At 37.5% G+C, this 21,921-nt stretch overlaps 10 protein-coding genes across 10 annotated transcripts; 5 read left to right on the forward strand and 5 right to left on the reverse strand.

The window, feature by feature from the left end:
- Nucleotides 1–153: 153 nt before the first annotated feature.
- On the forward strand, nucleotides 154–3,498 carry SMC6 (DNA repair protein SMC6; the record flags this gene model as incomplete). The annotated part of the gene is made up of 1 exon (XM_056224488.1): nucleotides 154–3,498. One exon carries the CDS (start codon nucleotides 154–156, stop codon nucleotides 3,496–3,498), a length of 3,345 nt encoding a protein of 1,114 aa, XP_056078401.1.
- A 233-nt stretch (nucleotides 3,499–3,731) lies between these two features.
- Nucleotides 3,732–7,730, reverse strand: IKI3 (Elongator subunit IKI3; the record flags this gene model as incomplete). The annotated part of the gene is made up of 1 exon (XM_056224489.1): nucleotides 3,732–7,730. One exon carries the CDS (start codon nucleotides 7,728–7,730, stop codon nucleotides 3,732–3,734), a length of 3,999 nt encoding a protein of 1,332 aa, XP_056078402.1.
- Nucleotides 7,731–7,893: 163 nt separating this feature from the next.
- On the reverse strand, nucleotides 7,894–8,292 carry SWC7 (Swc7p; the record flags this gene model as incomplete). Its single annotated transcript, XM_056224490.1, has 1 exon — nucleotides 7,894–8,292. One exon carries the CDS (start codon nucleotides 8,290–8,292, stop codon nucleotides 7,894–7,896), a length of 399 nt encoding a protein of 132 aa, XP_056078403.1.
- Nucleotides 8,293–8,530: 238 nt separating this feature from the next.
- On the forward strand, nucleotides 8,531–11,170 carry VAC14 (Vac14p; the record flags this gene model as incomplete). The annotated part of the gene is made up of 1 exon (XM_056224491.1): nucleotides 8,531–11,170. One exon carries the CDS (start codon nucleotides 8,531–8,533, stop codon nucleotides 11,168–11,170), a length of 2,640 nt encoding a protein of 879 aa, XP_056078404.1.
- A 98-nt stretch (nucleotides 11,171–11,268) lies between these two features.
- REH1 (Reh1p) lies at nucleotides 11,269–12,576 on the reverse strand (the record flags this gene model as incomplete). The annotated part of the gene is made up of 1 exon (XM_056224492.1): nucleotides 11,269–12,576. One exon carries the CDS (start codon nucleotides 12,574–12,576, stop codon nucleotides 11,269–11,271), a length of 1,308 nt encoding a protein of 435 aa, XP_056078405.1.
- Nucleotides 12,577–13,569: 993 nt separating this feature from the next.
- RPS29A (40S ribosomal protein uS14) lies at nucleotides 13,570–13,740 on the forward strand (the record flags this gene model as incomplete). Its single annotated transcript, XM_056224493.1, has 1 exon — nucleotides 13,570–13,740. The coding sequence occupies one exon, from the start codon at nucleotides 13,570–13,572 to the stop codon at nucleotides 13,738–13,740; it is 171 nt and encodes a 56-aa protein (XP_056078406.1).
- Nucleotides 13,741–14,473: 733 nt separating this feature from the next.
- Nucleotides 14,474–17,551, reverse strand: STE23 (metalloendopeptidase; the record flags this gene model as incomplete). The annotated part of the gene is made up of 1 exon (XM_056224494.1): nucleotides 14,474–17,551. One exon carries the CDS (start codon nucleotides 17,549–17,551, stop codon nucleotides 14,474–14,476), a length of 3,078 nt encoding a protein of 1,025 aa, XP_056078407.1.
- A 497-nt stretch (nucleotides 17,552–18,048) lies between these two features.
- ECM19 (Ecm19p) lies at nucleotides 18,049–18,246 on the forward strand (the record flags this gene model as incomplete). Its single annotated transcript, XM_056224495.1, has 1 exon — nucleotides 18,049–18,246. The coding sequence occupies one exon, from the start codon at nucleotides 18,049–18,051 to the stop codon at nucleotides 18,244–18,246; it is 198 nt and encodes a 65-aa protein (XP_056078408.1).
- Nucleotides 18,247–18,572: 326 nt separating this feature from the next.
- Nucleotides 18,573–19,292, forward strand: CCW14 (Ccw14p; the record flags this gene model as incomplete). The annotated part of the gene is made up of 1 exon (XM_056224496.1): nucleotides 18,573–19,292. One exon carries the CDS (start codon nucleotides 18,573–18,575, stop codon nucleotides 19,290–19,292), a length of 720 nt encoding a protein of 239 aa, XP_056078409.1.
- Nucleotides 19,293–19,602: 310 nt separating this feature from the next.
- ART10 (Art10p) lies at nucleotides 19,603–21,156 on the reverse strand (the record flags this gene model as incomplete). Its single annotated transcript, XM_056224498.1, has 1 exon — nucleotides 19,603–21,156. One exon carries the CDS (start codon nucleotides 21,154–21,156, stop codon nucleotides 19,603–19,605), a length of 1,554 nt encoding a protein of 517 aa, XP_056078410.1.
- Nucleotides 21,157–21,921: the final 765 nt, after the last annotated feature.

Consider the following 21,921-nt stretch of genomic DNA (forward strand, 5'->3'; position numbering starts at 1 on the left):
CAGTGTTTTGATCCTATCAACGTGTTTATCTATGGTACACAACATAGACTGAAGTTACTTGTAAATAAAAAAGAGACGTACAGACTTGGAATAGATAGGTTGCTGCTGTGGAGTAGAGATAACAAAAACATTCCTATTAGAGTGCTAAATGGTATGACTTTGACAGTGATTAGTAGTAAAAGACCTATAGAGCAGGTAGATGATGAGTTGCTTTCACTGACTGCACAACAAGAAAATGAAGAGCAGCAGCAGCAGAGAAAGCGCAGACGCCATCAATTTGCCCCCATGACTCAGTTCAATAGCAATACACTGGAAGAGGACAGTGGCTTCAGGAGCTCCTCTGATGCTGTGACAGCGGAGCAAGACAACTTTATGGAAGAGTCCCCGTCAGGATATATCAAGAAAGTAATTTTACGAAACTTTATGTGCCATGAGCATTTTGAACTTGAATTGGGTTCCAGGTTGAATTTTATTGTTGGTAACAATGGTAGTGGTAAGAGTGCTATCTTGACTGCTATTACTATTGGTTTGGGAGCCAAGGCCAGCGAGACTAACAGAGGATCCTCTTTGAAGGATTTGATTCGAGAAGGTTGTTATTCTGCTAAGATTACCCTTCATCTAGATAATAGCAATTATGGTGCCTATCAGCAAGGTACTTTCGGTAACGAAATTATAGTAGAGAGGATAATCAAGAGAGATGGGCCTGCTTCTTTCAGTTTGAAATCCGAAAACGGCAGGGAAATCAGTAACAAGAAAAAGGATATTCAAACGGTAGTGGACTACTTTTCTGTTCCTGTGAGCAATCCTATGTGTTTTCTGTCGCAAGATGCAGCCAGGTCTTTCCTGACTGCAAGTACATCCCAGGATAAGTATAGCCATTTCATGAAGGGTACTTTACTTCAAGAAATCACTGAAAACTTGCTTCATGCCAGTGCCATTCATGACAGTGCGCAGGAAAACATGGCTCTACACTTAGAGAATTTAAAGTCTTTGAAAGCTGAATACGAAGATGCTAAAAAATTGTTGAGAGAATTAAATCAGACTTCAGATTTGAACGAGAGGAAGATGCTTTTGCAAGCGAAATCATTATGGATTGATGTCTCACATAATACAGATGCTTGTGAAAATTTGGAGAATGAAATTAGTGGCATTCAACAGAAAGTTGATGAAATTTCTGAGAAAATCAGAAATAGGCAAGAAAAGATTGAAAGATATACATCTGATGATGGTACCATTGAAGCCCAAATTGATGCAAAAGTTATTTATGTAAATGAGAAGGATAGTCAGCATCAAAATGCAAGACAACTTTTAAGGGATGTTAAAGGCAGATTTGAAAAGGAGAAAAGTAACCAAGCTGAAGCGCAGAGTAACATTGATCAAGGTAAAAAAAAAGTCAATGCTCTAAACAAAACAATTGCACATTTAGAAGAAGAACTCACAAAAGAAATGGGGGGTGATAAAGATCAAATGAGACAAGAGCTTGAACATTTAGAAAAAACCAATGAAAGGTTAAGGGATGTAAATAATTCTCTAGTTGTAGATTTGCAAGACTTGAAGAATGAGGAAAGAGAGATTCAACATGAACGTGAATCAGAATTGAGAATTACTTCACGCAGCATTCAAGACAAAAAAGTGGAGTTGCAAAATATTTTTAGGGGTAATGATACTTTCTTAATGAATTTTGATCGCAATATGGATAGGCTTTTAAGAACAGTAGAACAAAGAAAGAGCGAATTTCAAACACCCCCAATTGGACCTCTTGGTTCTTATGTAACTATCAAAAAGGATTTTGAGAAGTGGACTCGTTCTATTCAAAGGGCTATTTCATCTTCACTAAATTCGTTTGTTGTGTCGAATCCAAGGGATAATAGATTGTTCAGAGACATTATGAGGTCGTGCGGTATAAGAAGTAATATACCCATTGTCACTTATAGTTTGAATCAGTTTGATTATTCGAAAGGTAGAGCGCAAGGGAATTATCCGACCATTGTAGATGCACTAGAATTTTCGAAACCAGAAATTGAATTTCTATTTGTTGATTTAAGTAGAATCGAAAAAATAGTGTTAATCGAAGACAAGAATGAAGCCAGACATTTTCTACAAAGAAACCCCGCAAACGTGAATATGGCTTTATCACTAAGAGATAGACGCAGTGGATTTCAGCTTTCTGGTGGTTATCGACTAGATACAGTTACGTATCAAGATAAGATTAGATTAAAAGTCAACTCTTCATCCGACAACGGGACTCGGTATTTAGAGGAGTTGATTGAACAAGAAACAAAAGAATTGCAGAATATACGAGATCGTTATGAGGGAAAGTTGAATGACGTGAGGTCAAAGTTAAGGGAAATAGATGAAAAGCTTAGAAACACTAAAAATGAAGTAAGAAAAACGAATTCTAGGATTACGGAATTAAAGATGAATGTTGGTAAGGTAGTTGACACCGGTATATTAAATTCAAAAATAACCGAGAGGAAAAATCAGGAGCAAGCAATCGCCAGTTATGAAGCGGCTAAAGAAGAACTAGGGTTGAAAATTGAACAAATTGCCCAGGAAGCCCAACCAATAAAAGAACAATACGATTCTACAAAAATAGCATTGGTGGAGGCTCAAGATGAACTGCAACAATTAAAAGAAGACATCAACAGCCGTCAATCTAGAATTCAAAAATACAAAGATGATACCATTTATTATGAGAGTAAAAAGAAAACATACCTAGAAAACAAAAAAAAAATTGAAGCCAACGTAGCAGTATTAAATGAAGGTATACAAAGGCAAATTGAAAATGCTTCTGCGTTTTGCTCAAAGGAACGAGTAGATAACGTTGATTTACCGGATACCCAGGAAGATATCAAACGTGAATTGGATAAAGTTTCGAGGATGATTCAAAAGGCTGAAAGAAGTCTGGGGTTATCACAGGAAGAGGTCATTGCGCTATTTGAAAAGTGTAGAAATAAATACAAAGAGGGCCAAAAGAAGTATGTGGAGATAGATGAAGCACTAAATAGGTTGCATAATTCCCTCAAGGCTCGTGATCAAAACTACAAGAATGCGGAAAAGGGGACATGCTTTGACGCAGATATGGATTTCCGTGCATCCTTAAAAGTTAGAAAGTTCTCAGGAAATCTTTCGTTTATTAAGGATACCAAGAGTTTAGAAATATACATATTGACTACTAACGATGAGAAGGCAAGAAATGTTGACACTTTGTCTGGTGGTGAAAAATCATTCTCTCAAATGGCACTTCTACTTGCTACGTGGAAACCCATGCGTTCAAGAATTATTGCGCTAGACGAATTTGATGTTTTCATGGACCAGGTCAACAGAAAAATTGGTACTACCCTTATAGTGAAAAAATTGAAGGATATTGCAAGAACTCAAACTATTATCATTACTCCTCAAGATATTGGAAAAATTGCAGATATCGATAGTTCTGGAGTCAGCATTCACAAAATGAGAGACCCTGAGAGACAGAATAATTCCAATTTTTATAATTAACATTTTTCTCACCCACTTATTTGATTTTTATCATTATATATCATATGTAAAGATTTGCTTTAACAGGAAAAGTACAATAGTAAAAAACGTCAATATTAGGTCTAAACATGAAATATCCCATTTTCCCATTTGAAGTTGTCATTTTGGAGAGATATATTAGTATGAATATTTTTTTTGTTTATGAGCACTATAAAGCGTAATTTACATAATGAATAACCAAGAAAATGATATGTTCAAAAATCAACAATATGACTCTTGGGGAAATCATTAATCTCAGGAACAGCAATTTCTGGGATATAGTAAACTTCCCCGTTTTCGTTAACCCTTTCTCTGTCCTTTTCGCTAATAGAATAGATTTCCTTAATATTAGCCTTCAATAAGTCGAGTACTTCGACGAAGTTCTTTTGAATTTGATGTGCTTGCTCTCTCATGTTTCGTCTACAAAGACCCTCGACAACTCTCACAGCATCTGGTTTCGTTTGATTTAATCTCTCGATCAATCTTCCAACTGATTGAACTAAATATTCTTCTTCATAAATAGTTCCCTTTTTACCACGAGCACGCTTACGTTCCTCCCTACGCTTATTTTTCGCTGTGCGTCTAGAGGCACCCGTTTTTGCAGTTCCCCCAGTTTTGCCTGTGTACCTTGTGAAGAACGATTCCTTTGTTGATGTCTCCGAAGGTGCAATTGAAACGTCATCTGCTTGCTCAGTTTCCTGACCGTAAAAGGCGTATGGGTTCTCCTCCTTCTTAGCACGTAGCTCCCTCAGTCTTTTTAACTGAGAATTAATTTGGCCCTTACAATCGGCAAGCAATTCGGCTATTATACCAAAACCTTCACCTAAGCCAGGATCCACGATTTCCTCCAACAGCTCCCCTTTCCCTGCTTTGATCGCTACGAGAGAAGCAATATCGTATCTATAAGCTTTACAGTACAAAGATACAGCTTCTTTAACATCGTCTAGATATTCGAGTTGAATATCGGCAGCATCAACATACCTATGTTCAAAAGTCAGAGAGGATATCAAGTTTTCTGCAACTGACTCAATTTCTTCTGGAAAATTCTGAACAGCAATTGTCATGGCCTCACGCCATTTTTTACCTGATTCATATGCCCCCATTGCTTCTTTGAATTTTCCTAACATTTCGTACGCTACTGCAGCATCCGCATACATTTGGTTCGATGACAAATACTTTGCGTAAACGTTGTAAATAACATCCTGTTTCTTAGAGTTATAACGGTAAAGTGCCAGGCCGTGCCTATACAATTCATGAGATTCAACGTAGTTTATGACTTCTTCTGAAACAACATCATCCTTTTCAATTTCAGACAAATGCTCCAAAGCTTTCTCATAATTTCCTAAGTAGTCATCTATCAAAAATTTACGGCGCAAAGGCTCGTTATCTTGTAATTCTTGTAAAAATGGCAAATATTCACGAGGATCCATTTGGGATTTTTGAGCCACTAATAACGCTAAACTGACATCGTACAAAGATAGCGCTGATTTATAAACAACGTTGACATCTTGCAAGAAACACAAATAAGTTACACAAAAATCTTTCTCCTCAGAGTCGTCTAATTCACTGATTAGTTTTAATGCATCCGATAAATTTTGAGGATTTTGAGATGCATATGCAGTAATAATAGTTTGCAAATATTTCTTTTTGTATTCAGGGTTGCTTAGTAAGACGTCTAACACGGCATCACATATTTTATTGACCTTGGAGGTTTGAGGATCAAACATTTTTTTTTTCATATAAATTTGCATTTCAGTTAGGGGCTCTGGTTCCATCCCAAATGACTTTGAGATACCTGAATAGAGAGTTTCTTTGTATTTTGTCTTCGTGACGTCATCTTCCGATAAACAGGAGATAAATAAATTGAGGTAATCAACCCTTCCAATTTGGTTAATAAATAGTTCTAAATTTTCAATAAATAGTTCTGGCGCATAGTCATATAATATGTCAAGGTTAATTCTGTGTGTTCGGCAAACAACAAAGGCCTCTTTGTAACGTTTTGCCACAATATTCTTTCTAACTTCAGCTAATACCATGATTCTTGGATAGATTGTTTCCAGATTACCACGTGTGGCTTGTAATACAACGGAAGATTTAGACGGGATAACGGACACCAAAATGGAACCTCTTTCAATGGCACGAACTCTTTCATCCTCAACACCTTCTTCTACCAAAGGCAAGGGCTTGAAATCGGTGGAATTCAAATGTACAAATTGCAAATTGTGTTGTGCTGTCGTGAAAAGCAGAAAGGAATCAGTGATTTCTAAGGAAGTAACTGCAGACGCCAAAAGAACCTGATTGGCGAATAACTTTCCATTATTCGTGATACCGAATGCAACTAATTCAGAACTTTCCGCAGACCAGTTGCTGGCATCTTCTGATGATGCGTTATGAACTCTTTTTACTCTAAAATCACGTACCAATTGAGGAAATTTGGTAATTTCCATTAACTGACTTTCCGCATCTAATTGAGAAACTGTACCATCACGAGTCTCATACACTAAATGATTATAATCAAAGTCACTTCTTAATAAAACAATCTTATCATAAACCTCCACAATATTTATTAGAGTTGGTTGAGTTATATCCTGAATGTCCAAAAGTGCTATCCTAGAAAGGTTATCCGTATCAAGTAATACACCAACAATAGAATCATTGATAAAAGCAACTTGTCTCAAAGAGTCAACTTCACTTGTGAACTCAGATTTGAGGAATTCACAAACTACCTTAGGATGTTTACCCTTTTTCATTTCTTCAATACTGGGAATGGATGCAAAAACTAGAGCATCTTTGTTGATGGCTGCATATATTTCATTAGACAACCCACATGCAACGTCCAAGACATTTCCCGGAGTTTCAAAATCGCGATAGTACATCGGTGGGGGGACATTGGCAAGAGCTAGAGGAGTGATATTAACAGTTGTTCCGTCAATAACAAGAGAGGTGCCGTTATCAAAAGGTTCTAATGTGGGACCCTGTGCCATCTTATAAGCAAAATCGACAATATTAATAAATCCATCATCAGAAAACATCAAAGTGAAGTCTTTTTCTGGATGCCATTTAATGTAGGAAATGTCTCTCGCATATAGTTCCTGCTTTAAATACCAATGGTAGTTCTTTGAAGTCCATAACTGGATACGATCCGCCAATACTACTGCCAGTACCTCAGAGTTACTATTCCAACATACACTTTTTATCTTCTCATCTATTGGTAATCTCGTGTCAAACTCACCATGCCTCAAACCATTTCGTTCAAAAAAAACCAAATCCATTGAATCCTCATCACCAAGGCCTGTTTTCCTTTGAACAGATGCAATCAAAGAACCTTGAGGTTTCCAACTCAGCTGGTGCTCCATCCCCGTAACGGGTTCAGAGGCACTATCCAATTGACCTTCACGAGAAAAAACTCTGAAGGCCCTTCGTTTTGTAGATTTTGTTCCGTCATCCTCGTCTGGTACTTCTTCGACAGAAGAAACAGCAAAGTAATCACAATCACCTCTCCAAGAAATCGTAATCTCGTGATTGTCAAAGGCCGTTACATCACCAGTGTCTACCATGTATGGCATGGTCGGATCTCTTAATTGATTACCAACCAAACCTGACGCCTTCAAACTGGCCAATGCTTCTCTTTCCATGGCGCGTGCACCCTTGCCTCTGAACTGAGTTTCCTTCTTACCCCACCCAACAGTAACATGTTTCGAGATCTTAAGGTCATCTATCTCTAAATGATATTCGGATATGGGTTCGTACATCTTACTAAGAACCACCATATTACGATCTTTGGTCACCATGGCTAGTGTTTCTTCATCATACGACCACTGTGCGGCTGCTATTCCGTTATCTATAGTACCTACAATTTCAATCAAAGTTTGGGTTGGGTCTAAACTGACAGGATCATAAGTGGCTGTTATGATATCACCTTGTTCAAAGACGAACACTAACTGGTTAATATCTGCAAAATGAACAAATGATAATAACTTGTCGTCAAAAGTCTGAATATTAAATGAAGCCAAGACATTCCTAGAACCATCCTTCATGAATTGTTGCACTTCAATAGCTCCAATATCCATGGAACCAAGTACACACGTTATACTATCAGATAATGTATCAAACACTGAGTCCAGCAAAGTTAAAGGTAATTCACCTTCATCATCTTCAACAGTAGAGGCTATTGGTCTGAATTTACCCTTGTTCAAGGTAATAAGATTACGCATATTCGATCTCACAATATCAATTTACCGCTCCAGCCTCTTTGAACCACTATCCTTACTTGTTGACAAGTGATGACCACTGTGCACCTGCACTTGCACGGTTTCTTGTTAGGCATCGTCTTTTATTACTGAGATAAAAAAATTTTTGATCATCGCGTCATACGTGCTAGGTCATGTGCTCCAGCTTTCTGAGCAATATCTCTTTCAATTGAGGTAGTTCTGTCTCTTGTAGTTCGTTGATCCTTTGTACATAGTAGTAATTGGCCAGTGCTACCACAGTCACTGGTTCATTTGTTTCTGAATGTGGTGTGACGTTGGGAATCCCGTTTGCGAAAATATCCTTCACCAATGTCTTGAGGCCTCTTAAGGATATATCATGGCAATATTGAGGCCCATAAAATTGCACCAACTTATGTTTCTTGAACTCCATTAGGATGTCACCATCGATAATGGGCTCCCTTAACAGCTCCTGCAGATGAAGCGATTTGTCCCGATGAGCTAGGGTTTGTTGACGCTGCAAAACTATTTGCAGTAACAATAACACAATATTTGAAGGATAATCCATGGTACAAGTGTTGAAATCCTATCTATAGCTTCAACTAGCTAAATATCTGTAAACGTAGGAACAAATGCAGTAGCACACTGTAATCTAATGAAATATCTCGTCCCCTTTGTTTGTCAAATCGCGTTTCCCGCCATGTTCGAAAAAGAACACGAGAGAAAGAGTTCTGGTAGATAAACAGAAGGAGACATCTTTCGATGCTGATGAACTATTTTATTCAGGCTGCGACAAGAACTTGAGCATGGAAAAATCGATTGCCAAAGGTCTAAGTGACAAGCTTTATGAAAAACGAAAGGCTGCCGCCTTGGAGTTAGAAAAGCTGGTCAAACAGTGCGTCCTAGAGGGAGATTACGATCGCATAGACAAGATAATAGATGAATTATGTCGGGACTATGCGTATGCATTACATCAGCCCATGGCTAGAAATGCAGGACTAATGGGGCTGGCTGCCACGGCAATTGCTTTGGGTATAAACGATGTTGGTCGCTACTTGAGAAATATCCTTCCTCCAGTACTGGCATGTTTCGGTGATCAGAATGATCAAGTGAGGTTCTATGCATGTGAAAGTTTATATAACATTGCAAAGATCGCCAAAGGTGAAATCCTCGTATATTTCAATGAAATATTTGACGTGCTTTGTAAAATTAGTGCTGACACAGAAAACTCAGTCCGGGGAGCAGCTGAGCTACTAGATCGTTTGATCAAAGATATTGTTGCAGAAAGAGCATCTAATTACATAAGTATTGTGAATAATGGTACACACGGTTTGCTTCCGGCCATAAAAACAGATCCAATTAGCGGCGATACCTATCAACAAGAATACGAACAAGATAATCAACTGGCCTTCTCTTTACCGAAATTCATTCCCTTACTAACCGAGAGAATCTACGCCATCAATCCTGATACCCGTGTTTTCTTAGTCGACTGGCTTAAAGTCCTGCTCAATACTCCGGGTTTAGAGCTTATATCATATCTGCCATCATTTCTTGGGGGGTTGTTTACATTTTTAGGTGATTCTCACAAAGATGTAAGAACAGTTACACATACACTTATGGATTCGCTACTTCATGAAGTTGACCGCATATCAAAATTGCAAACTGAGATTAAAATGAAGAGACTGGAAAGACTGAAAATATTAGAAGATAAATACAACAACAGCTCAACTCCAACCAAAAAAGCTGACGGTGCACTTATTGCCGAAAAGAAGAAAACTTTAATGACAGCATTGGGCGGGCTATCTAACCCTGCAAGTATAGAAACTAACGATACCAAGTTATCAAATACTAATGAAGCAAGTGATGAAAGACATTTGAGCAGTCAAGAGCAGCTGCTGGATAGCGAGGCAACTAGCCAAGAACCACTTCGTGACGGTGAAGAATACATACCTGGCCAGGACATCAACCTGAATTTCCCCGAAGTCATTACTATTTTGGTAAACAATTTAGCATCATCGGAAGCGGAAATTCAATTGATTGCATTACACTGGATACAGGTTATTTTATCCATCTCCCCGAGCGTTTTTATTCCTTTTCTCTCAAAGATTCTTTCTGTTCTTTTGAAGTTATTAAGCGACTCAGATCCACACATCACGGAAATTGCTCAGCTTGTCAACGGTCAGTTACTATCATTATGTAGCTCTTACGTGAACAAAGAAACTGACGGTAAAATCGCATATGGTCCGATCGTTAATAGTTTGACACTACAATTTTTCGATAGTAGGATTGATGCCAAGATTGCTTGCTTGGACTGGCTCATTTTAATTTATCACAAGGCCCCAAACCAAATTTTGAAACATAACGACAGCATGTTTTTAACTCTATTGAAATCACTATCCAATAGAGATTCTGTGTTAATAGAGAAAGCTTTAAGTCTTCTGCAGAGTTTATGTTCGGACTCTAACGATAATTATTTACGTCAGTTTCTCCAGGACTTATTAACTTTATTCAAGAGGGATACCAAACTGGTAAAAACCAGAGCAAATTTTATCATGAGACAAATATCTTCTCGTTTATCACCTGAACGTATTTATAAAGTGATTTCTTCAATATTGGATAATTACAGTGATATAACCTTCGTGAAAATGATGATTCAGATTCTAAGCACAAACTTGATAACGTCGCCGGAAATGTCATCTCTGAGAAACAAGCTTAGAACTTGCGAGGAAGGCATGTTTTTCAATAGCTTATTCAAATCCTGGTGCCCCAACCCCGTGTCAGTGATATCCTTATGTTTTGTAGCAGAAAATTATGAGTTAGCTTACTCAGTGCTACAAACGTATGCAAATTACGAATTAAAGTTAAATGATTTAGTGCAGTTAGATATCTTGATTCAGTTGTTCGAGTCCCCCGTGTTCACAAGAATGCGTTTGCAACTTTTAGAACAACAAAAGCACCCATTTTTGCATAAGTGCTTATTTGGTATACTAATGATTATACCGCAGTCAAAGGCATTTGAGACATTAAATCGAAGATTGAATAGTTTAAACATATGGACATCTCAATCTTACGTCATGAACAACTATACAAGACAAAGAGAAAACAGTAGCTTTTGCGATACCAATTCAGATATCTCACAAAGGTCCGTAAGCCAAAGTAAACTGCACTTCCAAGAGTTAATAAACCATTTCAAGGCCGTTTCTGAGGATGATGAATATTCCTCAGATATGGTAAGACTTGATCATGGTGCCAACAAATCACTTCTACTGAGAAGTTTCCTTGACGGTACCGAGGAAGATAAACAGGAAATTGTCATACCAATCTCACCAATAAATGAGGCTATTAACGAGGAAATGGAGTCTCCCAACGACAGTAGTTCAGTCATATTAAAGGAGCCTAGTAGTCTGCCGTTTAATCCAAATATGTCCGAGAAATCAAAAAAATGACTGTTGTCCTCATTGAAAAGATGTCTGCTTGAAAGGTGACCTGACATGCTACTTAAATAGGTATATAAACCATAATCAACTGAGGTACATAAGTTGACCTATTGCAACAACTCATCCCTGTAGTGAGTCTGGAAGTTGACTCTTTTAATCTCCCGACGAATCTGCGTATTAATGGCATTTTTCTCTAGTTGTTGCATTTTCTTCATACCCTTCTTATATTGCTTTTCAGTAACACCACTGATCATCCTTCTGTCGGCAGCTGTAACAGTTCTCCTGCTTTCATTAGGATTAGGCTGTGAAGGCAGATTCTGTCTATAGTATCTCTGTCCCGCACGATGACCCAGCCTTGCGCCTGTTGGTAATGTAAGTTCTAGGCCTGACTCGTCAATGGAGACAGTGGTATAGTTTGCATTGATATCGTTTTCTGCTGGAACAGACGTGGAGTCTATTTCAGAATCTTCTTCATCATTATTAGTCCCACGGATGGTGGAAAGCTTAGAAACATCTTCTTTATCAGCTTGTGAATTTTTGCTAGAATAATCATCGTAAGTGAAATCATAAAATGGAGCGAACAACTGACGCTCCTCCTTTGTCTCATACGGTAGCCTACAATGGCGTTTAGAATCCATATGCGCTCTTACACTTTCTAAGCCAGAGCCCTGGAAGTTACAACATAGGCAGTTATGATCAATGACAATTACTCTTATTAGAAATTCTAATAAACCATTCAAATCTATCAAAAACGATCTTTCAGGTATGAAAAGACCATGCTCGTTGAACATATGTTTCACATTTCTTTCCACTTCCCTGCTGTTTTTCCCGCAATATATACACTCAGTGATAGTAATTTTTTCATTTTCTTTTTTATCGACATGTTTATCCGTCATGTCTAATTCCTCATCACTAGTAGCGTACTCATAATTAGAATCACTTGTAAAACCATATTCAGAAACCGTATCTTCACCGTAATCTGTATTTGTGTTTTCTGTTTCTACAGTTAGATTAGATAATTGGGAAGATATTGATCCAGAAGGAGAGACCGATCTATTCTGTTTTTCTGTAGCAGTATCTTTGTCATTTCCCTTCGATAGATTCGCACCAACTTTTCTTCCTCTTTTCGAATTAATCGGCTTCTTTTGCCTCACTGGCAATGTATTATGATGGTTACTTTGGTTCATAACAGGCTTTAGAACAGGGAATCCAAACTCATCAACCTGATTTTCAGCCTGCTCCTTCTCGGAAATTTGTAACTTCTCAGCGAATTGTTCTGCACCAATCGGTGACAGATTAGCAATCCTTCTCTTCAAGTTGTACCTGTGCCATTCAGTCTTCATGTGATATCTTTGCAAGTCACTGGTTTTGAACTGTATCACACAACAATTACATGTAAAGGAAACAGAGCTCATCTTTCGAAAAATACGTCTTGAAACTTTAAAGCAGAAATAGTGTAACAGTGATGGTTCTCCGAACAATGATATCGATGAACCGTTTGAGTGTATTGCCGTTACCTTTTGGGCATTCTAGAATACCTAAATTCTTTTATTCTTGTTCGTGAGTGGCAAATGTAATAAAGCCACATCGAAAAAAAGGACTAGCAGTATAATAAACCTGTACCTCCAGAAAACCCATTTCTTTTTCTGTATTATAATCTGATATTAGCAATGCGCTTGTGTTCAGCGCTTCGTTCTATGAATTTCACGCAGTGGGTTATAGAGCGGATCTTGGACAAGGCACACCATGGAAAGCGTAGTAACAGCATCTGGCGGGGACACCCTACAGGACACCGCGAAACAGGTGTGGAAAAGTGTTTAATGCAATATACATATAATTGATGGTAATATAGCACGCGTGTTTAACATTCCCATAAATTAAGCCTTAACTGAAATACCACGAACAAAAGTGTAAACTAGGGTATGTAAGACGAGCAATTCGAAGTAGAAAGTGCGAGGTATCGAAACGCCACAAAGCAGAGGCGTAGAGATGAAATGATCAACTCCGACAAAAATAGTGAAAATAAGGTATCTAGATCGAAGTTATAAAGAGGCTAAAGCTTTACTGAAGAGTTGTTTGCTTTTTGGTTTTTGAGTTTTATCCAATAAACAAGTAACATAAGACTTGTCAGTCCAACAAAGATGTAGATTTTACCAAGACTGAGAGAAACAATTTCGATGACTGTCCAGTGCCTAGTATGATTCAATTCAGCACTGGAATAGTATAATACATGCTGCTGCATATGCTAGTTAGAACGGTTTTGTTTTTGAGTTGGCAGTGCGTACGTGACATGTAGAGTAATTTGCATATACAAACCAACCAATCATTAACCTCTTTGCATTTTGTTTGAAATGTATATCAATCAATTTCATTAGTACTAACAAAGTCTTCTATAAATTCAGATAAAAATGGCTCACGAAAACGTCTGGTTCTCTCACCCAAGAAGATACGGTAAAGGCTCCCGTCAATGTCGTGTTTGCTCTTCCCACACCGGTTTGATTAGAAAATACGGTTTGAACATCTGTCGTCAATGTTTCAGAGAAAGAGCTAACGACATTGGTTTCAACAAATTCAGATAAGCGATCATAAATAAACCACGATAAATATATAAGTACTGTATGTATACGTATATTAATATTGCCTCTTTACTTATTATCCTATTGCTTTATAAACCCATGGATTGCTTATATTGCGTTTTAAAAGTCATCAATCGATATATGAGATATGCTTTCATGTCTATTATACACTGATTTGTGAAACTTCCTATGCCCTAAATTTCTTGTTATTTGAAATACATTACCCGCTCTGGTAAAGTTTTCTTGACCTCTAAAAATTTTCCGAAGTATATAAAAAGGCAAGACTTCCGGAGTGATTATCAGCTATATGTATATTGACTGTTTCTTTCTTTGGTTATTATTTAAAAAGGCTGAATCAAAAAATTTATTTTTTACACGGAAACAATGCCACAGTTGACTGAGCCTGTCTTCCAACAGTAGTTAATTGCCAGTGTTTCAAACAAGATTTGAAATACCAGTTTCCCAGAACAATTTTCATTTGGACAGGATAGGAAGTCCGATTTCTGTGTTGTCTCAAGCGGGGCGATAGAATTGGGATGTCGAAGAAAGTCTACATTACTCGTATATACTACTCTGTATTTTGTCTTGCTTGTAAGAGTTCTTGACCATCATCTTGAACATTGAAACTTAATAATTAGTTTGTTTCAATATTCAAACTAAACTATTTATACTAAGATTGGGTGATCGAAGTTGTTATAAAAATACATAGTTGTACGTTATCTTGCAAGAGCACCTCTCATTTTTTATTTAATTCTAATTTCGCAGGCACAGAAATCTCGAAATTTTTCATCGGTTGACGAACGGGAGCCACAAACAGAGTCGACTTGAATGCCCCGACATCTTCAATCAATAGGCCAGTTGGATACTTAGCGGTGTCTAATTCATTTTCATCAAGCTCCTTATTTTCCACTTGCGATTTTAAATGAATGATCAATTTTGACGTGTTCTCACCTATTATGTATTTTTCATAGAAATCTATCATTTGTTGCTTTGTAATTTTAGCAACAAGGTTAGCCTTCTTTTGACGATGTGTAAAATTGTAGTCACCCAAGTAAATTGCCGCGGTATATCTAGCGCTTTCCTCAGCCATATTTTTGAACTTCTGCAATAGACTATTACACAACGCCTCTTTATGTTTTTCAAAATCTTCTTTTGTCATATCCCTCAAAATTTGGCCAAAAGTTTCATAAAAGTTATTTATCCTCCATTCTAGGTATGGTGTAGTATGTTCTGATTGAATTAAGATCCTGATATTTGCTGTGCCATGATTGTTTAAACTCGAACTGAAAACGACATAGCCTAATTGCTCTTTTGTTCTTAAGGTATCGAAGCATGGCTCATGAATCAATTGCGCGAATAGTCCACTTAAGGCAGATAGCTCTTCAGAATAAACATCTAATTGAGTGACATGTTGAATACATGAGTTAACATTCTGAGAATCTTTTAAAGCAGTTTCGTATCGAAAGCTTTTACCTTTTGGAAGTAAGTAAGATCTCAGACGATTGTTGGCGACTTGCAAATTATTGATGTTATTGGTAATCAATGACTTAATTAACGAATCCACTTCCACTGCTTCTTCATGTTTGATATTTCCGTGAATTAAAGTCTCAAAAAAAACACCTTCATAAATAGTTGGTATGAAGTTGATTAATTGTTCAAATGTCAATTTTTCAAAAACTTGTAGTTTCTCTACGGTTGACCAAGAACGCTCATTTATTAAAGCATTATAGTAATTTGACATCTGTGAATATGGGACTTCGTATAAAAGATTCTTCAAATGACGAATGGTCTTGTCTTTCAGGATTTCAAAACGGTCCTTCTTAGGTTCAAAAGAAGTAACCCCTTGCAAAAACCTTGTCAATAAAATGATCAATTTTTCATTAAACCCAGACGCAGTAATATCAAGACCCTGATTAGTTTTACTGAACGATATACGAAGATCAGCACAAGCGGCATCATATTGTAGATCTTTCAAAGCATCGTTAACTAATTGAATGTATAGTGTGGAAAGCATACTATTGACGATGCTTGCATGCGTATGTGGTAATTTAAAAGATAAGTAAATGTAGCCTCTTGGTTGCCAGAATCGGTCATCCTTCTTGTACCATAATCTGCTGCCTCCATCAGATAACAATAATATGGGTTCGTCTAATGGTTTTATGCCGTCTATTTTATCAACTTTGAAATTTGTTGAAACAAATTCATTGGGACGGGGTAAAGTTAGTGCCGGGTTCAAACCTGGAGATTTCATGTCCCTTATCAAATCCGAGGGATAATCTAACACTTTATATGCGGTGCCATACCATTTTTCGCTAGAATCAGTTTCTAAAGTCCTTGAAATCAAAGTGACACGAGAGTTTTCAGTGACTAAAGCATCCATATATTGGGTAAGCAAATCTGGTTCATACTTGGTTAATAAACTCATGGCTAAAATTCTATCAACGGGAATATAGTCCTTTTCCAAGCATTTTGCCAATGAGGAAACTGTCGATGAAGGCCTACCCACCTGCTTAAATTTGAAAGTGGCATTAGAAATATCTTGCAGTTCATTGAATATCCATTTTTGTGGTAGAGAGTTTTTCAACATTTCAATGTACTGGAAAATCAGGATAATAACATCACGATAATGTATCAATCCATTGTCTGTCAAGTCTATATCCACAGCAAAAAAAGCATTACCCTTTGATACAGTATGCCCACCAGCAGATAACTCATTAGCCCAGCCAAGTTTTTTTAAATGAGCTAATAAAGAACCAGAGCCCTCATGGCCGATCAAATGGCTTAATATCCTCGGTGGCCTGGATTCCCAATGTTCCTCCATATCAGGTACTGCGAAAGAAATTTCTAGTTTTTTCAAATCCTTCACAGGACGAACCTGAATAATTTTTTGCAAATGTTCAGGCTGCATAATTGGCTCTGCGTAATATGGTACTTCACGGCCATTATTAGAAACATTCTTGAACAAATCATACACCCAATCAGATAGAGTATCAAGGTCTTCCCTACCAAGGATACATAACTTCATTAAATTAGCAGAGTAAAAATCTTTATGAAACTTCAACAATTCATCCCTAATGTTTAGCCCGTTTTCTTTGGGTGATGTACCCAAAGTTTCGATATTTCCTGTGGAAAATTTATGGTATGGATGTTTTGTATTAGTCAACGACTTGTCCAATTGGTAAATCCTCCAAATATCGTTCTGTAAGTTTTTCTTGTTTTCGCTGTTGACAGCGTTGATTTCTTTATCAGTAGAATCCTTATTGAAAAGCGGACAAGAGAAAAACCCTGAGAACCTATCCAAAGCATCAAACAGATGCTGATGATTAACTTCGAAGAAATAGTTTGTGTTTTGTGACGCAGTGTAGGCGTTGGATGAACCACCATGCTTACTTAAAAAACTCGAGTATTCGTTTTCGTCAGGAAATTTCTCAGAACCCATGAACAAAAGATGCTCGCAGAAATGGGCCAAACCAGGAAGCTTTTCCGGGTCTTCAAAGGCACCGATATTAACGTCCAAAGAAGCAGCTGCCTTGTCAGCTTTTGGGTCCTGAATCAACAGAGCCTTCAATTTATTTGGCAATTCAATGTATCGATATGATCTTTCGTCCAAATCCGGTTTCAAAAAGTCCCGAACGAGCGTCTTAAAGTTTGAAGTCATGTTGTAAGGCTTTTTTGTATAGTAGCGGGATATACTTGTGAATGGCTTAAAGCGTCTTACAATGGAATGGAAACCGATTGGTGAGAAGCGTACAAATTGAATTAGCAGAGGTCTAGTTAGAAATGCAGAAGAAGAGGCTAAAAAAGCTAAGCCCATATAGAGCAATATCGAAATGAGCAAGAATAAAGTTTTCCGAATGGTTGATTCTGCTTTACTTGTTCCCTCTGCTTTCCCTGATCCATTCAGAAAAGAAAGGGACGAAGTCCTCGAAGTGAAAATTTCAACATCGTTAAGGACCGACGCGCCCTCTATAACCTAACATGTTATGCGCTACCAAAAGAAGCTGCCCCTGTTCAAAGAGTTTCCAGTGGCACAGCCAAACCTTAAATAGCGATGCATCGATAGCCTTGCTGCTAAGACTACATACAGCGAGGTCACACACACCCCATTCTCTCGTATTTTCGGCCGTAATTCATTGCGTTCACATCATTTACTTGCATATGTGTTTTCACCAGCTTCTCGCAAAAACTAAGGGAAACGCGGCGAAGAAATCAGTTGGTTGAAACACTATACAATATTATTAATTAAGTAATAAAAGTAACAAATACAGGAAACATCAAGTGGAGTACACAATGCGAAAGAACACGTTGGATATGGTTACTGTCGGGGTTGCGTGTCTAGTAGGAGTCTACACGGGAACGAAGTTCTTCGAGCCCATTGTTATCGATAGATTGCGTAAGGATGGAAACTTAAGAACGGATGTTCCCATCCCGGAATACGACGAGGACGGAAATTTACTGAAGGTTACTCCGCCCTTACCATCCACACCACCTACATCACCACAACAATGAGCAGGTACGTAGGAATATACCTTTATACATTTCATTTCCTGTAGATAGTATTATATAAATAGAGCCATTATAACGTTAAAGAATAATTGGTTACCCGATTAAACCTACTATTTATAGAAGCAACAGACCCAAGCATCACACTTTATAGGGATCATTATTTCTTTTTTGCATTTTTTCCGTCAATTTTTCACGAATTTTTCACCGTTTATAAACACTCTCGAAGTTATAAACAAAGGGATGATAAATAGATTTGTCCTGTTGTTTACATACACCTCTCCAAAGCTCATAGCACTACTACACTCGTTCGACACTCGTTATATTTAAGCATGCGTGCCACTACATTGTTATCTTCGGTCATCTCTTTGGCTTTGTTGTCCAAGGAAGTTTTGGCAACCCCTCCAGCTTGTTTGTTGGCCTGTGTTGCCCAAGTCAGCAAATCGTCCTCCACATGTAACACTTTGAATCAGGTTTCCTGCTACTGTGAACATGAAAACTCCGCCATTAAGAAGTGCCTAGACTCCATCTGTCCAAACAATGACGCCGATGCTGCCTACTCCGCTTTCAAGAGTTCCTGTTCAGAACAAAATGCTTCATTAGATGACTCTAGCAGCAGTGCCTCTTCATCTAGTAAGGCTTCTTCATCCTCTACCAAGGCTTCTAGTAGTGCTTCTTCTACTAAGGCTTCTTCTAGCAGCGTTTCCTCTTCTACTAAGGCTTCTTCTAGTAGTGCTTCTTCTTCTACTAAGGCTTCTTCCAGCAGCGTTTCCTCTTCTACTAAGGCCTCTTCCTCCAGCAAGGCTTCCTACACTGAATCTTCTTCTTCCACCAAGGTTTCCTCCAGTGAACATGCCTCTTCCACCAAAGCTACCACTAGTGAAACTCACTCTTCCTCTGCTGCTTCTTCTTCTACTGTTTCTCAAGAAGCATCATCCTCTGCCCAACCAACTTCCACAGCCATCATTTCTACTTTCTCAGAAGGTTCTGGTAATGTCTTGGAGGCTGGCAAATCCGTTTTCATTGCCGCTGTTGTCGCTATGTTAATTTAATTATCTATCACTTTATTTCTAATGGGTTAAGGTATCTATCTTTTATATTTTCTTTTTTCCTCCTCTTTCTTATATGATGTGGATGATTTTATTTCTTCAAAAACATTCTAAAAACCTCTTTATTCCGTGTGTTCCAGTTTCCTACAATCTTTTCTTCTTTTAAAGCGAAAGAAAAGTATATACACTTTATATTAAATGAAAATGAAAAAAAAGTTCTGGATCAATCACTTACACCTTTCCTTTAAGAACTTGTTGTTTTGTTACACATGCACATGAAAATATATGTTTATACAGTACTTTTTTGTAAATTTTAGCTCGCCATTTCCGTGTATGTCGGTGGCGGCACATATCTAGGCAATACTTCTGCTTCAATATGCTCTCTTGCTTGACAAAAGATTTGAACAGGGTTAACGTTTATTTCGGTTTGCTTTCTAATCCCATTGATTACCCATTCTATCAACAGCTGAAAACTGAATATTCTCTTTATTGTGCACGTCTTAAAACTATACAGTCTATTGCCACGATGCCTATAATCCTCTTCATTGAACACCAACTTCCTTAAAATGGGGTGATCTTTCAACCGTAATTCACATTCAAACACGGAACCATCAGGACTTTCTCGTATTTCATTTAAGTTCAAAAGAGGTTTATTGGATTTCAGTTCGTTCAAATCAATCTCAATCAGTTTCAAAGATGAGTAGTTTCCATTGGCTATTCCCTGAGATAAATATGTTGTTGTCTCCAATAAGTTAAGTTGTAACTTACGTGGCACAATTTGCACCTTGCTCAAATTTGTTACATTACCTTCAATGACAACATATACATTGTCAAAATTTTGACACCCAGACTTAAATAAGTAGTCCTTTCTGTATATTTGCTTCAAATCGTGACTTCTAACTTCTACTCTTATATTAGTTTCTCCGTCAGGTAATGCTATTTTATAAGTGGATGGGAAAACTTTCATACCATTCGCAAGGCGAGAAGATTGCCTTGTTGAAGTCGCTAACGTTGCGGGTCTCGTTCTAATATCTCCATCTTCTAATAATATAGAATTAGCCTGAGAGAAATTTCTGTCGCTTTTTATATATCCCACTCCATTAACGACTTCTACATTCTTTGACGAAACTTTGAAATTTGAATTCTTATAATATTCATTATTTGTGGCTGCATCGTTACTTTCAATAATGTTACTGGAACCATTTGAAACTTCGTCGTCATCATCAGGTTCTATGATGAGATCTTTTGGCTCAGGTATAAATTCAAAAGTTTCAATTTCCCTGATTAATTTATGGAAAGGTTTGAACCAAGATGAGGATTTTCCTAATTCTATTTGAACTTGCACCATATAAATAACTTTACCAAAAGAATAAAAATATAAATCCAAGTTATCGATTTTATTAAATTTCTGCCACTGACTATTGAATGTGGGTGGCAATCGCGCATTGCTTCTCTTCACAAACGCTATCGTCTTTGCTGTATGATTTTTCAAACAGTCAGGTTTTCTAGGAAACTTGTCAAACTGAAATTTGTAGTCATATGAACCCGGTTTTACTTTAAATGGTTTGGATGCTCCATCGAGAGCATTCCATACATTATCTGGAGGGAAAACCCTCTGTTCAAATTTCATCAATGTATGAAAAGATTTATTATCTTGCCCAGGCATCATCATACCATTTTGTTGAAACATATACTCTTGATCAATTTTTGTTAAAGTCTCTGAGAACCCTTTTAAAATCACATTAATTCTCCTTATAGATAACGCTTTCGTCAACTGAAGATTCACTACTCCTGACATTCGATCATTAGAACTGTAAAACTCCCCATTGCACGGTGGATTTAGAGTTACTGAAACTTTGGGAGCCATACTTAGACAAACAGTTTAGTTCTCAACCTTTAGTAATCAAGAACAAATTACTAGTATCAATACTTTTGGAGTTTTCGCTGGTCAAAGGGGCTACCTTTCAATAATGGCTAGTTTTCTCCTCCACTCTATTTAATTCTACACTTGAATGGTTGCGACTACTTTTATTTAATGGAATGGCCGTTCTAAGAAAGGCTGTAAAGTTGAAGCGTTTTTGTCTCTAACGCACCCTTCTGAAAAAGGGAGTGAGTGCATCTTTCCCAGGACCCTCTCCCGCTCCAATCAGCAATATGCCAAGATTTATCATCAATATCTTTGAGAGATATTGGTTTCCACCTGGGTCATTATACAACAGATGAACTTTGACTAATGTTACTTGAGTAAATATCACTTAACTTACTGTTCTCTTGATAACGGTAAAAGATACATCCAATCCTGAGCAGCGTTAAGGATAGTACTAGGAGTAGTTGTTTTGAAAAAGACAAGGAAAAGATCAGATGGCATACTTGAAGCTTCGATACAGGAAGGGCATATCTGCAAGGCTTCTTCATCATATCATCATGCGGTTATGCAAAATGTCTATTTTGTCCTTCACGCACATATCCCTTGCCTTGGAACAGTTTTTCTAAGTTGAAATTTTATTAGGAGTGATTTGATTCGCTTTTTAAAAGATACGCAAGAGAATAGCTGGATAGGATTACTAACACACAACAAAGATCAGGTTAGATAGTTCGCTTATTAACGAAGATTGCACTAATTGCCACTAAG

This window comes from Saccharomyces mikatae (assembly GCF_947241705.1).
Source record: "Saccharomyces mikatae IFO 1815 strain IFO1815 genome assembly, chromosome: 12".
Lineage (NCBI taxonomy): Eukaryota > Fungi > Ascomycota > Saccharomycetes > Saccharomycetales > Saccharomycetaceae > Saccharomyces > Saccharomyces mikatae.